The following is a 14626-nucleotide window of genomic DNA, read 5'->3' as shown; positions in this document are numbered from 1 at the left end:
AGGGATTGCTCTTATATTATTCTGGTTGGGTATCATTTGGCTTTGAGGATGCCTGTGGACTGCCTTCTCCAGCTGTTGTGCTGCAGTGCTAGGAAGCTGATCAGAAAAGAAATGTTTGGTATGACAGTATGGGAGGGAAGTAGTAAAACTGGTAGTTGATGTATTTACCTATCCATGCAGAGGAAAAGGCGGGGGGATTGCACCATTTCATTACAAATCAACGAAATCTAAGGTTTAGACACAGTCTGTTTTCTCATTCAGAAGTCAGGTGAAGTGATTGCCAGTCCTTCTTGTGCTTTCCTCCAGATGGTCTGTCTGATGTAATCTGTTTCTTTCAGACAGGGCTTGGTGCTTTGCCTTGGAATCCAATTGCGTTTGGCCCCAGAAAGACCACACTTAGTCTCCTGCTTCTGTGCACTTGGAGGACAAGGCACATGGCTCACAAATTCCAGGTTTTGAGATCCATTACGGCTGGGATATAGCGAATCGGCTGCTGAATCAGGGGCTTGGAATTTGAGGATGGTTCCGTTGTCTTGTGACTGTAAATGTTGGCACTTGGCTAGTTCAGCGAGGCTGGGATGTGTTACTTTTACTCATGCCTAATCAGCAGAAAATAAGGAAGGATTCTGCTTTGTTTTGTATCTTATTTCTGCCCTGTTGCAAACTTGTGGTTCAGTCCTCGAAGTGCCCCTCACCTTGGAGGGGAAAACAATGCTGTCTAATGCAACGCTAACTCAGTTTTGACAAAATTCTGGTGTGCATTGAGAACTGTGGCAGGGTACAGGTGAAGACTGCCTGATTTCTCTTACTTCTCCGATTTGTGTAAAAGACAAATCTTGCTGAAATACAGAGATGCAGCTGTGTACCAAATAGTGCACAGGCAGTCTGCTTAGCTACAGGTTGGCCAGATAAATTCCTGGCAAGACCCCTTTTTACTGAACAAGAGGTTTAGTTCGTAACAAGCTGGAAAGTGAGCCCTTCTGTGTCAGGATGGGTCTTACAAAGCTCTCACTGTAACTTAAATTGGAAAAGGTTAATCTGATTAGTTAGTGTTTGCAAAGAGCTTTAAGGATGAAAAGTGCTATGTAAGTGCTGACTGTTATGATCATGATAGATATGCTTTATCAGCAGTTTGCAGGATGAGCAAGACTCTTTTCCCATTTGACTGTAAGGGAGCTGCCTTCTGGAGCGAAGAAGAAAAATATTTCAGAAAAAAATGGGTATCCATTCTACTGCTGTCTGCCTCCCATTGAGCACTGTGCATGGTCATAATATAATGAACCTTTGCCTGCATCAAACAATGCCCATGTGGGCCTATGACAACTCTCCAGTGTAGTGTTTGCAGGAACTGTTTACCAGAAAGCTTGCAGATAGCGTGCCTGGCTTTCTGGGGTTGTCCAGCTGGCAGTAGGTTCAGTGGGTAATGCTTTCAGAAACTCTAAAGCAGCTTGGATACTTTGAATCTTCTTTTTTAATAATTACAAGAAGACTTAGGAGCAGAAGTGTTGAAGACAGGGGTTTCCATAAATGGTGCTTTGGTACCTAAGTGATGAGATTTTTTTGTGTTGACAGTGATGACACATGAGGCTTCCTAGGAGAGAGCAGTAATGGATTCACAGTCTGATTTTCGTGGTTGTTTTCAGTATGACTTGGAGAGTTTTGTCATGGTGAGATGCTTCTGACTGATGCTAACACTGGGCAAAAGAGATTGTCTAAATGGGATGCTTATCAGTTCTGCAGGACTGCTTCCTACAACAATTTTCTTGGGTCCTGCCTTCAGTTCCCTGATTGACTTTCTGATTTCCATCCTACTGTTTTGACGATTTCCCCTTTAGCAAGACAGAGGGATGTATTTGCTTAGAATAGTCCCAGGCCATCAGTTCTCTGTGTACCCTGAGCTGGTGTGTGGCTGGTGCTCTGTTTGGGAAGGCACATCCTACGGAGCAGCAGCAGAGCCAGCTTAACACGCAAACTCCGGAGAACTATTTTAGTGGTGTAGCGGCGTAGTGACCTGGGCTGGCTTTATTCTAACCTGGAAGATTATCAACTATGCTTCAGGCGAGTTACTCATACTGGCTTAGAGACCAGCTCTTAAGCTCTTGTACTTTTCTGTTTTGTCCAATTCAGAAATTTCCATTGCAGGCCAGGTGTGGGGGTTTTATTTCTTGGTTTTCTGTTGGTTTTTTTTCGTGGGGGGTGGGGGTGGTATTGTTCCAGTATTTGATACACAAGACTCAGAAACTAAACAAAATCACATGTTTTATGGAAAGGAAAATCCTTATGGGAGGAGCAGCCAGAGTTCATGATTAATTTCTAGAGTATGCATGCATGCCATGTAGCAGGGAGGGAGGGCAGCTGCTTCCTTTATCCTTTATGCTTCTTCCATCCTCAAAAGAAACATTTGTAGCTGGTAAGCCTTATAGATGTGTGATCTGAAAAACTGATTTCTGCCAACAAAAAAAGACCTAGACTTGAGCTGCCTTGCAGATTCTGTCTAATGACATTGGATAGTAAAAAGGTATTTCCATCCTGAATAGGATTTTTAACTGTCTCTTGCTATCAAGAATAGTCTTTGGAGGCTGTTCCCTTGCTTTGACTGCTGTCAAATGTTCTGAGTTTAAAAAAAAAATATACTAGAGTGCAGTTTATAGAGTAGCTTCTACCTTCAGAGATTGCAGGGAGTTATAAAGAAGTGTGATGAAGTAATCCTCTGTTTCCCATGTGGAAACTAGGGCAGAATGGAGAGAAGAACTGGTTTGGTGACTCCTGTGCTTTCCTGGTGTCTGAGGAAACCCGCGTCCAGCTCCCAGCTTTCCTGCACGCTTCCGGGGTGTCGCATCAGTGAGTCACGCAGGACAGCAGCCGGCAGGGCTGACTCCGGGTCCTGACTTTCTCCCTAGCTAACAGGGCCCAGCTTCTCCAAGGGGTGGTACAGAGTTGGGCCTTGATGTGTGCGGTTCCCCAGAGGTGTTTGGGAAATCATCTTTTTAGCATCTTTGTGGTTCTGTAGTCACTTCCAAATCCATTAAGTGTTGGAATAGAGATTGCGAGTGTTGGAGTGATAGGAAGATGGTAGATAACTGAAGCAGAAAGATGTGAGGGCAGTCAGCAAGTCAATGGCTGAGCTGTGAATAGAACTCTGTTCTTCATCTAATCCGCAGACATCGCACTTATCTCCTGGCGGCTCTGATTCTTCCCTGCTCTCTTGATCAAACCCTAAATCATCCTGTGGGCTAGAAGACCGTTGTTGCCTTTGAGCTGAGTGTTCTGTCTCTGTTCTTTTTTTGAACTTAGGTTCGTGTGAAGTCCCCCATTCCCTCTGCCCGAATCTCTTCCTCTGAAGCGGTCACCAGCGTGTGGAGCCTGCCCCACACCCATCACCTGCCAAACCACGGCCTTTACCTGTGTCTTCCGGTGTTTCCCGTGCGACCCGTCCTGCGGGAGTGCCTCTTGGGCCACCCCAGAGTTCACCCAGCGCTCAGTGGCTCCAATGGTGAAGATGACAAGGTCCAAGACTTTCCAGGCATATCTGCCTTCGTGCCACAGGACCTACAGCTGCATTCACTGCAGGGCTCATCTTGCCAACCATGATGAGCTCATTTCCAAGGTACGTGCATGACCTCACCCGCAGGTGCTGGGTGGACGCCTCCTCCCCAGGGAGCGGAAGGGTGCGTTCACTTGCATTGCAGGTCAGTTGCTGTTGGAAATGCCTGGCCTTAACCGGTACCACAGTTTCTGCTTGGAAAATGGGCTCTCAGCCTAAAGGATCTATTTGTGAGCTGCCGTTTTTGTTTCAAGTGAACTTGAAAATAGCTGTAGGGGACAGGTGTCCAAATTTGGCCCTCTGGAGTGCTTACAGGTGGTCTGTCTCTTCCCATGATACCACCTCCTCCCTCTCATTTCCAGCTGTAAAACTGCACTAACTGATGGCCAGGACTGCGTAAATTACTTTCCCAATACTTCTGGTTCATGTACATGCTCGTCAGCGTAGCCGAAGGTTTGTTGCATGATCATGGTTTGGAGGCAAAGTGTCTGGAGATGTTCCCTCTGTTGAACTCTGAGCTGTACCAAGCGACTACACTAAAGCCCCTACTTAAGGGAAGGTTCGCTGATGCTTCTACTGAAATGTAAGACGGCTTTCCAAAGACTGATGAGTTGCTGCTCAAACCCTTGTATTTTTGGTAGTCTACTATCAAGACACTTTGCAGTGAAAAAGGGATGAATAGTAGGATATGCTCCCAAGCTGGGAAGAGTGGAAGGATTCAGTCCTGTCTTGTGATCTGTTGATGGCAAGGGGAAGTGTCTTGAGGATAAGCTAAATGAAAAGCTTTCAGAGCCAGTAAGTCAGGGGCCTTTGATGCAGAGGGAGCTGGTCAGTAAGAGGATCTCTCTCTGAAGTGTGAAAACTAAACTTTCTCAGTGTCTATTGGAGCCTGCAGCACCTGGATGTGGTGAGGCATCAAGTTTCCAGGTTTGGCTGCCTTGGCAATGAACTGTTCCATAAAGTTTATTCAGCTTATAAAATTTGTGTTCAGAAAAAGCAGACACACCATAAGCGTGTGTGTGCGCAAATGCAACTTTAAACCAGTTCAGCTTCTTGGAGCAGCCTTGAGAGAAGGGCCAGGATCAGAAGGGACATAGGTGCTCTGCCTGTTGGAAAGTGTGTAGTGCTTCGCCTCTTCCTGTTTGCGCAGAAAAGATTAGAATGGGTCACCTTGCACCAAGGGCATCTGTCCTTCTAGGGCTGACATCTTAGCAGCTGTGGAGCTCCTTTTGGATTCTCCATGTTGGGTGTTCAGACCTGTCGTGTTCCATTAGAGGCTGTCTCCTTCCTTTTTCTCTTGGTAGTTGCATGGGCCAGATCGATGCATACTTTGATGTCTGCGTGCCAAACAATTTAAGTATTGTGGTATGAATAATGCTGACTGCAGACTGCTACAATTTTGGGTTTTTTGCAGTTTCTGAATAGGCAGGCGTCCTGTTAGACTATCACTTGTGAGTCATTCTGGGCCTCATGGGGACTCCTCTTGTTCTGCAGTGGTTCTTAGCAGAGCTGCCCTTGAGGGACTGCAAAGCTTCAAGCTTTTAAAGAGGAGGAGGTTGTACATTTCCTCAACAGAAAGAAGTTTTGAAATGTAAGTGACAACAGCAACCTGTGCCCAGGTCTGGATGTGAAATACATTCAGCCTCAGACCAACTACGTGACTTCAGGCTCCTGTGCTCGGTTGAGATATCTGTAAAATGAGGTAGTCACTCCCGTCTTTCCATTGGGAGCATTGTTATCAGCTGAATTTTGTGTCGGGACACAATATGCTTTACTGAATAAAGAAGACTTGTTTTGCTTACTGCTTTCATGGTGGATTAGGGTTTGTGCTCTGCTTTTTTTGACATGGCTGATCCCCAGCCAGGGAAAATACAAAGCTATACATGCCCAGTGGTTTCACCTTTGATACTTCCTTCCCCTCCTTGTTCCATGTCCGTGATCCTTCTTGTCCCCTGTGCAATGCAGCCAGCTTTGCAGGTAAGTGGCTTCCAGCAGGGCAATGCCAGCACTGCAGACTGCTTGGAATTTGAGTTTCTAGCCATCGAGGCATGTGGTAACTGCCCAAGAATGCTGACTGCTAAAATATGGTCATGGGAGGGAAGGTATGAAAGCACAATATGAGGCTATGTGTATTGAATCATGAAACTGTTAACTACAGGGTGTTGCAGTGCTTGTATCTGCTCATTATAAAGTTCATTGTAGACTGTGGTGTAAATTTGTAATGGTGTTGGGACCGCATTGTGGTGGAGCACTAGCGGGTCGTGCAACTTGAATGCAAAGGATTTGGGGTTTTAGGTTTTATTTCTCAGAGTTATAAACTTTAATAAGATACATTCCTTGTATAATTGAGAAGCTTATAAAAGTAGTTGTGCAATCATAATTTGTACAACTGGCTATTAAGTAGAACAGAAGGGCAGTCCCTGTCTCAAGGGGTTTCCAATATGTGTAGAAACTTTCCCAGGCAAACTTAAATAGTCATCTTTTTATCTATTTGAGTTAGGTTTTAAACATCTCCCTGAGGCCTTCTGCAGTTCTTTCATCACAGCCTCATATTAGCATCTGAGAACCAGGCAGTGCAATTGCCGTGCTTGTTTTCCATATGAAAATGTGGCAAATGGAAGGAAGAAAGAAGCGCCATGAGGACTGAAAAGGGAGTGGGAGATTTTGTCAATCCAGAGTGTTTCTCAGTCTGCAGTGTATCCCATCTTGAACCTGACTATGTCACTTTAATCAAAACAACCCAAATGACACCATCTTTGGAAGTGTTCCCTAGAAAACAGGCTTTTATGTAACAGCAGGGTGTTGGTGATTTGGCTTGATGAAATTAATTCCTCTATTCCTTTTGCCCTGAGTTGTGCAGAGACCACATGAGAGCTGTGCTGCTTTGCATGCCGTGAGCTTTTAGTTCCTTTGGATACATACAAATTGCAGCGTTGGCTCATGCCGTTGGCTGAAACACTAGCTGGAGCTGAATCCTGGTATTGTTCTGTGTCGGTCCATGCTTTATTTCCTCTTCATCTCTGAGTTTCCCCTCTTAGCCCTTCAGCACTAGTGTTAACTTACTCTCACTTCAAAGTGTTTTGCCAGGACCGGGTATCTGAAACTCTTTGACAAATGTGCCTTGTCAGGGAAGTTTTTGCGTTCTTTTCTACTTGAGGACAACCTTGTGCATTAAAATGGGTAGAAGGTTTCTCAATAAGCCACTGCTATTTAAAGAAAATAATCGATGCCGAGGCTTTTAAGAAAATCTGAAGCTGTTACATGAAGCCAGTTACTAAAACGTTGCCTGCTTGCTTGGCCTTTTATCTTCTGCAGCCAGAGGGAGAGAGTGGTTTAGTATGTCTGATTTGTAATAAGATCTAAATTGTGGGTTGGATCGTCTGGCCAAGAAAGGTCTTAGTGACTTAGGAAATATAAGGTGATCAGTTAGATTGGGTGGAGTGAGTAACTAGTTTTCCTTTATATGTTCCTTCGGTGCCTGGGTTAGCATGAGTGGAGGTTCTTGTTCCCTCGCAGCAATGCATGATTTAAAAATCTGTGCCAAATTTAGTACATACTCTTGTTTCATTGCTTTTTCCAATGCCTAAATCGACTGAGACTTTGGGAACTCAACCGCACCCTGCAACAGATTCCTGTGTGACCTTGAGTAAGTCACTTAATGTCTTTGTTCCTCCTTTCCCCACCTGTACAGTTGAAACGCTGCTGTCTTGTCCAGTCTGCTTGGAAGATAGAGCTTTTGAGCAGGTACTGTCTGCTCTTGTGAATTAGTACAGCATGTCCTAATCCTCTTTGGCTTTACTGTAAAAACAAAAATACTGTGCCAGGTGACTGTAGTTAAAAAGCATATTTCAATACCTTCCAATTGCCAAAAAATAAGTAATAGATACACAACATCCCATGGTTTTTAGAATGTTTAAGAAAAATATATATTCAATAATCAATGGTGGCAAAACCTATCCAGGAAGGAGACAGAGGGACTTTTTTCGAGAAATATACCTTCTGCATCATTTTCTAGTGGGGCCTGGGGGAACAGCTAATGTAATAGACATTCAACAGTGTAAATATCATCTCTTCTCTTTCTGAAAACGGCAGATGTGATGCTGTTTTCTACCTACTCTGTGCCATTCAAACTCTTTGTCAGCCTTTTCTGTTTGAATTCGTATGTATCTGGTGTCAGGTAGAAAAGGATGGGAACAAGAGCAGGAAGACACAGCAGGCTGTGTTAGTTTCTTGCTTGCTGACTTTTTTTTTTTTTGCTATATGAACAAGTAATTCAGCAGAAATGTCCCTGATTATGGAAATATGTAGGGAATGTCTTGTGGGCGTCCTGCAGTTTCTTTTTTCCTGAATTACTGTGATCCGACTGCTAAACATTATGCAGTGATGTATCCTCTGAAGTTAGCCTACGGCTTGCCAAGGAAGTTTAATGTTTTCCTTTGATGTCTGCACGAGACCCTTCCTGAACATGAATGCGAAATCCTTCGACACAAAAGACTGCAGCTCTTCCAGCATAGAGAATGTAGAAAAAATAGAAGATTTGCGTGTGCCTGACTTTCTCACTTGGGGTTGGACTGTTAGCTAGGGAACAATTAGAAGCTTTCTTTCCTATCTTCTTGGACAGGAGTTGCAAGGTTTATAGGCAAACGTTCCCAATCATAGTGGCCTAGCTGCTTCCCTGGCTAGCAGAGACTGCTGGAGCCTGAGCTTGTGGCTACAGCAGCCTCTTAATGGGCTTTATGGCATGCTAAAAGCATCAGGCTTTGCCCCATGTTGCAACTGGGGGAATCTTAAAAGGATTTGAAACTTAACTGAAAGCCGGCACTAGAGTTGTGGATAAATTCGGCTACTTCGAAGCATTTGATGCTCCATTGTTGACCTTTCTGGTTTTGGGGTTTTTTTGATTCTTTCTTTCTGAGTATGTGGGGAAGGCAGTGTGCAATGCTCCTAGATCTTCACTTCTAATGAACCATCCAGTGTGTGTTTGTCAGTTTGCCTTGGAGACATGAAATTATTTGCTGAGTGGGGGGAGCATGCACACAAGCTAAAACAATAACCCTAAAATTTTGAAGTGGTTGTTTCAAAACTTTAATCTAATGGAAAAAGAAAGAGGCATTTAGTAAGTGTCCAAGACTAATCAAGCGAAAATCCTGCATTTCCATCATAGGAAAAATACTGTGTGGGGTGAGGCGAGTATTCCCTTTTTCATGGGTAAAGTTCTTAGTATTTTTCATTACATGGGGTTTCTTCTTGCTTTAAAATTAGATCTTGTTTCTTCCCAAATATGAATTTAAGTTCCCAGCTTCACCATAATGGACTCTTAAGGCCACGAGAAGCTATCGCATCTGACCTCTAGAGCATGGGCCAGTGGATTTCATCATGATTGCAGCATGTCTTTCAGAAAAAGCATTTAGTCTTAATTTGAAGACTTCAAGAGGGAAAATTCACTGTTCCCTTTGGTCACTTTTTCCAGTGGTTAATCATCCTTACTGTTAAAAATTGGAGACTTTGAATTTAGATTTGTCTGGCTTGTGCTTCCTGTCACTGGTCATTATTTTCTTTCTTTTGCTAATGAAATAGATCTATAGTACCTACCAGTTCTCTGTATAAAAGTTTCTGGTGTACAGTAACCAAGGTCACTCTTGATCACTTTTTTGATAGGCTAAACAGATTCACCTTTGTCATGGTGAAATGTTATTTTTTTCCATTTCTGTATAATTTTTGTAGTTCTCTTCTACATCTGTAGTGTTTCAACATCTTTTTAGGAATGGAAACAAGGCTGGTCTCATTGTTCCAGCATCAGATTTACAGTGTGTGCATTTCATAATTGTATTAGTCTTACTGGCTCAGCACAGTAAGCTTCTGTTCATTTATTTGCTTAGCTCTTTATGCACCAGGTTTATCAATTTTATGCACATTTACATCAGCCGTCCAGTAGCTTTTGGATCCTGCTTTTCAGCTCTTGTTCCCTAATGAATTGTCACTTGTAGGTATTATTCAGAGCTTGCTCTTAATTGCAAGTATTGCTAGAGTTCAAGCTGTAAGTGGTGAACAGCAGAGCAGTTCCATGAGAAGTCATAAGGGTGTTTTAGCTTCCCGTTTCACTGCTGTGAACTTGTGGTAACGTTTCTTGTAGTTCTTGGCTTTCGTGAAGTTTAAAATTAAATGCGAGTTGAGAGGACTTCACTTCTCAGTAGAACAATATGTCATCAAAGTTGTTAAATGGGAACCTTTTCCTTCAGCACCCTGACCAGGAGATTGAGCATTGGTTGGGCGGAGATGAACTCCTGCAATCACACTCCTCCCCAAGACACCTTTACCAGACAGACTGGCGTTGGCTGTCCTTGCTGTTGCTGTATTGCAGCGGGGAGGAGGGGAGTGGGTCTCGAAGGCTGTCATTTGAGTACTTCTCATCAGCTCTGAGAAGCCTTTACTTGAGCAGGAATAAACAAACAGAAATGCCCTTTGCAGGAAGAAGCCAGGATATGAAATCTGAGCTGTGTAATGAGTATTTGTAGTACCTGTTACATAGTGCAGATACCTAAATTGCATCTTTCTGTCCTGTGTAATTGTTTCCTCTGGGGTTTACCCTACAAGTTACTGTGCTCCCTCAGTTCTTACTGTCCATAATGGGATCTGAACACAGTCAGGATCAGGCCTCTTGTTTAGTCAGGATGTGGTTGTTTAATAGAAAAGCCCAAGGTGGTTTGTACCTCCTTGTATAGTTGTGTTTATATGGCAATTAATTGCTATGTGATTTTTAAAATATTTCATTCTGTTCCAAAAAAGAAGGAAAAATGTAATAATTCAAAATTGTTTAGAATTCTCTGTCAGGGAGGAGGGACAGGCTAAAAATGGATTTTTCTAATCCATCACTTTCTTTATGGAAATAACTCTCCTTTCATCTCCTGCTTCCTCTGCCTTAGAATTGATGACCTGGGCATAAATAAAATATTGTTCCCATTTATTATCCAGGGAACTGCCAGGGACGAAGGACAGTGAATCATCAGGGTTTTTGCTGCAACTGCCGCAAATCCTGAACAACTGGAGCATGGAGTTGATCAGGTCTGAGCCTTCCTGGGTTTGCTGGGTGTTTCAGTTGTTGGCCCTTGCAGTTGGAAGAGGAGGAAAAGCCAGCAGGCTCGAAGGCTTGCTGGTGAACTGCCCTATGAACTTCCCATGCAGGTGTGTACTTTTAATTTGATTTATAGTTGCAACAACGAGCCAAGGAAAAATGCAGAGATGAGTCTCACAACTCTGAGACCTCTGGTTTAATTTGTAATTTAGTCACGTACGCATGAGTGTGGGGGCCATGCCGAGGGCTTTTTTCATGTATTGCCTGTTGGGGAGAAGACCCTGACTTCTCAGGAGGAGTCTCTTGCAATAATTTCTATTGCAGTCACATTTTGTAGTAGCAGGAAATGCTGTCAGAGGGCTTCACATCTGTCTTACAGGAGCTGTTATGTCTGCCAGGAAGAAGCGACGTCTGGCCACCCCTGGAAAGGGGCCTCAGCGTCCATCTGTTGGAGGTGTTTGGCCTGACAGTTTTTCTCAGCCAGCAGAACTGAATTGGGCAAGGGTTTGAAGCTCGAGTGCACAAGGAAACTCCACCCAGAGTCCCCTCTCTTAAAATACTTGGTGTGTTTGCGTGGAAGTCACAACTGCCAGAATAAATAGCAGTAACAGAGGCAGAAAGTGAAACTTTACCTGAAACCTGGAATTTAAAGATTTCCAGTGACCTCTCTCCTTTCAGCAGTGATTGCCACAGAAGGGATGAGTTAAAATCAGATTAAGTTTAGTTGCTTATGGAGCATCTCAAGTATGAACACCTCGATTCCAGTCCTGCTCTGAGAGGAGAGGCTGGGCAGAAATGCAGGCATGGGTACACGCGTCTTCTGCTTTAAATGTGTAAGAGGCTGGGCCTGCCCCTGACTCTGGCATTGCTGAGAACTCTCAGTGTAGTGGGACCTGTTCTCTGGTGCACACATTTTTGTTCAGCTGCTATAGAAGGCACATCTACAGCAATAAGATGAATTTCAGTACCTCAACCTGTGTTTTATAGTAGAGATGAACATTCATAATTTACGTAGCAGATTGAACAAAGAAAGATAAACTTTTATTAACTCTCTCAGCAGTAAGGGGTACATACGGTGGCTTCATCTCACTGCAGCAGATCTTATCCAGGGTCAGAGAAGAGCAGCTGCCCCGGACGGATCTGCTTTTGCTGAAAAGCAAGTCTGCTCTCATCGTCAGCGTTGGTGCTATTGTGAGCTTAGCGGCTGTATTAATGGAATACAGTGTTCCACTGATACACGGACAGTCGCTATTATCCTGCTAATTAAATAACTTGTTGCATTAGCAGTTTCCATCTTCCATCCCAGTTCTGTCTTGTGTTTATCTCTAAAACCCATACAGTAGCAATAATTAATATGGAAAGAAAGGGCTTTACCCTCCCCCTGCCACTCCTTTTTAAAATTACTTGATTGTTGGATGCTTTTGGCTGGCATCAATCTACAGGAAGAGAGCAGTGCTCAAAAGATGGGGGAGAACCCCCACAGCTGCTGCTGTAGCAATTGCAGATTCACCAGGATAAAATGCGTTTTTTCATCTCTCCATATCCAGAAAGACAGTGCTGGGCTTTGTTTTCATCTTCTGTAGTTTTTCACAGTGAATAACAAAGTGCTTCTCTCCATATTGCCCTTCTACGTACCAAAATGTAAAGGTTCACATTCAATGGATGTCACTGACTTAAGTGCCAGAGATGCCAAACTCATCTCAACACCCTTGAACTGGGAATGCTGATGTTTGTTGGCAGTGAAACCGTGGAGGATCAGGGTTAACCAGCAGTATGGCCCCAGGTCCAGCATGAAGACCTGGAAGATGCAGATTTTGATTTCCTTCTCGCATCCTGTGTCATCTAGATCGTGCAGTGAATGTGGAGTTTACCATCTCCTTTCAGGCACCGTGTGGGGGATGGCCTGCTCTGCTCCAGGGCTCATGGCAGTGCTCCTGCGAGAAGCTCAGTGCAATTCATAGGAAGAAACATTGCTTCTGCCAGCAGGCATACCTTCGTGGCTTTTCTTGGTTTAATGTTGGGTAAATGTTGGTCTTCCGTTGCAAGTGGTCTTCTACTTGTAGTCCAGCAGGAACTAACCTGTGGTCTTTCTGTGTACAGGAATTTATAGCTTCCTGTCCCGAATCCAGGGCCATTTCCGTGGTATGGCTTGGCTTATCGTTTGGAATGCTCTGTGGGAAATGAAACAGATCTCTAAGACACATGCCTGTCCTTTCTCCCCACTCCCTTTTCCTGTGGGGTTATGAAAGCTCTTATTTTTGCCTGATTAAGCACTCTAGTGTCAATACATGTGTAGTTCCAGAAGTTGGTGGAGATAATTAGAAAAGCCTAGATCTCTTAACTCTTCCCCGCCCCCCACCCCAAAAAAGAGATTCGTTTCCCAGGAGGCAGAGTTTTACCTGCACTGTACATTTGTATTATACAGCACTTTGTTTTCTGGCAGCAAGAGGCAGGGGAAAGACTGGGGACAAAGTCTATACCCCACAAGAAGAAAACTGGACCTGCTTGAAGAACTTGGTGCTAAATTCCCTTTCTAGCTGCAAGGACTCTGGTAGATCTTGAATCCTTGATCTGAAGTGAGGGCATGTGGCAGGTGTCCGTGCTCACAGAAGCTGTGCTGCTCTTCTTCCTCAGGTCTTCCCAGTGCTGCATTAATGCAGGAATGGATTTTCCTTTGGCAGAGGGAAGCTGAAGAGGAGGGGAAGGGAGAGGTCGCTCCCTGATGCGGTGCTTGTGCTCCCTGCTCTCCTGGGGCTGTGGGGCTCTTCGTCACACACATCTATCCCCCCTGCTTGGGCTGTAGAGAAGAGGGGCGGTCTGTCTCCTGCAGTACTCACTTTTAAAAGCAATTACTCTGATACTGCATCTGCTTTGTTTACCACGGTATTTCCATCCTTTTCCTCTTAAAATCAAGTTTTGAAGCGCAGCAGCAGCAGCAACCAGAGACCATCAAAAATCATAAGAGAAGCCCCAAAATACTCTGAAGTTTTATAGAAGTAGTAAATTTGGTGTATTTTTTATTTGTCTTCAGTTGTTTCTGCCCTTAGCATTCACATTTTGAAATTTCACTTTGAAGTCTGTGGGCTAGGAACACATTTAAAAATAAATCAGAGCAGAGTCTGGGAGTGCAGGGCTTTAATAAGGAGGCTGAATAGCACAGGACTCGTGCTAACATGATGAGATTTAACAGTGTTGCATCTGAACTGAGTCAAAGTCTAGAGGGAAGCCTGCCAGGCGTGTTGGAGGGAGAAGGGGACAGAGCAGTTTGCAACTACTTTCTGAATTTTGACATGCTTTACAGAGCTTTGCTCAGGCTTGAGCTTAGCAGAGTGGTGGTTTAAATTGTGTTAGAAATCTTTGTACTTGCGGAAAAACAAAAATCTCAATTATAGGCAATTTATATTTCCCTAAATACTGATCTTCATTAATTGCAAAGTTTCCAAAGAGGTCTCTCTTCTGCAACTGCAATATAAAATTTCCCTTTGAAAGAAATCTCTTGCTCTCCCCTCTGGTGGTAATGGACAGTCATACTGACACATGAATTAATAACTGGGAATTTGCTCCTGGATCCTGACCCATTTAAATCAGTGTGTACAGCCTATCTGCCTGGGAGCAACACAGACCCATCAGAGCATTGGTGTCACCTTTGTGTTGTGCTGACGTGTGTGCAAGAGCCGCTCCGATGAACAGGACAGAGCCGCGTTTCATGGCTCGCTTCTGATGGGATCGGGTATCTGTATGGTCCCGTTTGTTTTCCATTTTCTGAGCAGCATTGATGTTATGGAGATAACACTACAGAGCGTGTGCTGCATGTCCGCTTGTGGTTCATGGTATTTTTTTTTTAGCATTTTTGGAAGTCTTGTGAATAGTGCTGATTTTTTTTTCATCTCAGCTCCTACAAATATGAAAAGATGAGAGAATCTCACTTAGAAAACCCCAAACAAACAAAACTGTTCTAAGTCCTTATTTAAAAAAATAGAATTTAACTACTACTAAAATTTGCCTGAATT

At 43.8% G+C, this 14626-nt stretch overlaps 1 protein-coding gene across 3 annotated transcripts in view; it reads left to right on the top strand.

The window, feature by feature from the left end:
- Positions 1-14626, top strand: part of YPEL2 (yippee like 2) — a 39335-nt gene that overhangs the window by 9683 nt on the left and 15026 nt on the right. For all 3 annotated transcript variants that reach the window (XM_054208591.1, XM_054208590.1, XM_054208592.1), the window contains one exon: positions 3295-3607. In XM_054208591.1, the coding sequence (XP_054064566.1) occupies positions 3491-3607 (117 nt within the window). In that variant the 5' untranslated portion in view covers positions 3295-3490. The remainder of the gene's footprint in view (positions 1-3294; positions 3608-14626) is intronic.

Source organism: Rissa tridactyla, chromosome 7 (genome assembly GCF_028500815.1).
Source record: "Rissa tridactyla isolate bRisTri1 chromosome 7, bRisTri1.patW.cur.20221130, whole genome shotgun sequence".
NCBI lineage: Eukaryota > Metazoa > Chordata > Aves > Charadriiformes > Laridae > Rissa > Rissa tridactyla.
This window is presented reverse-complemented; position numbering and strand designations above follow the sequence as displayed.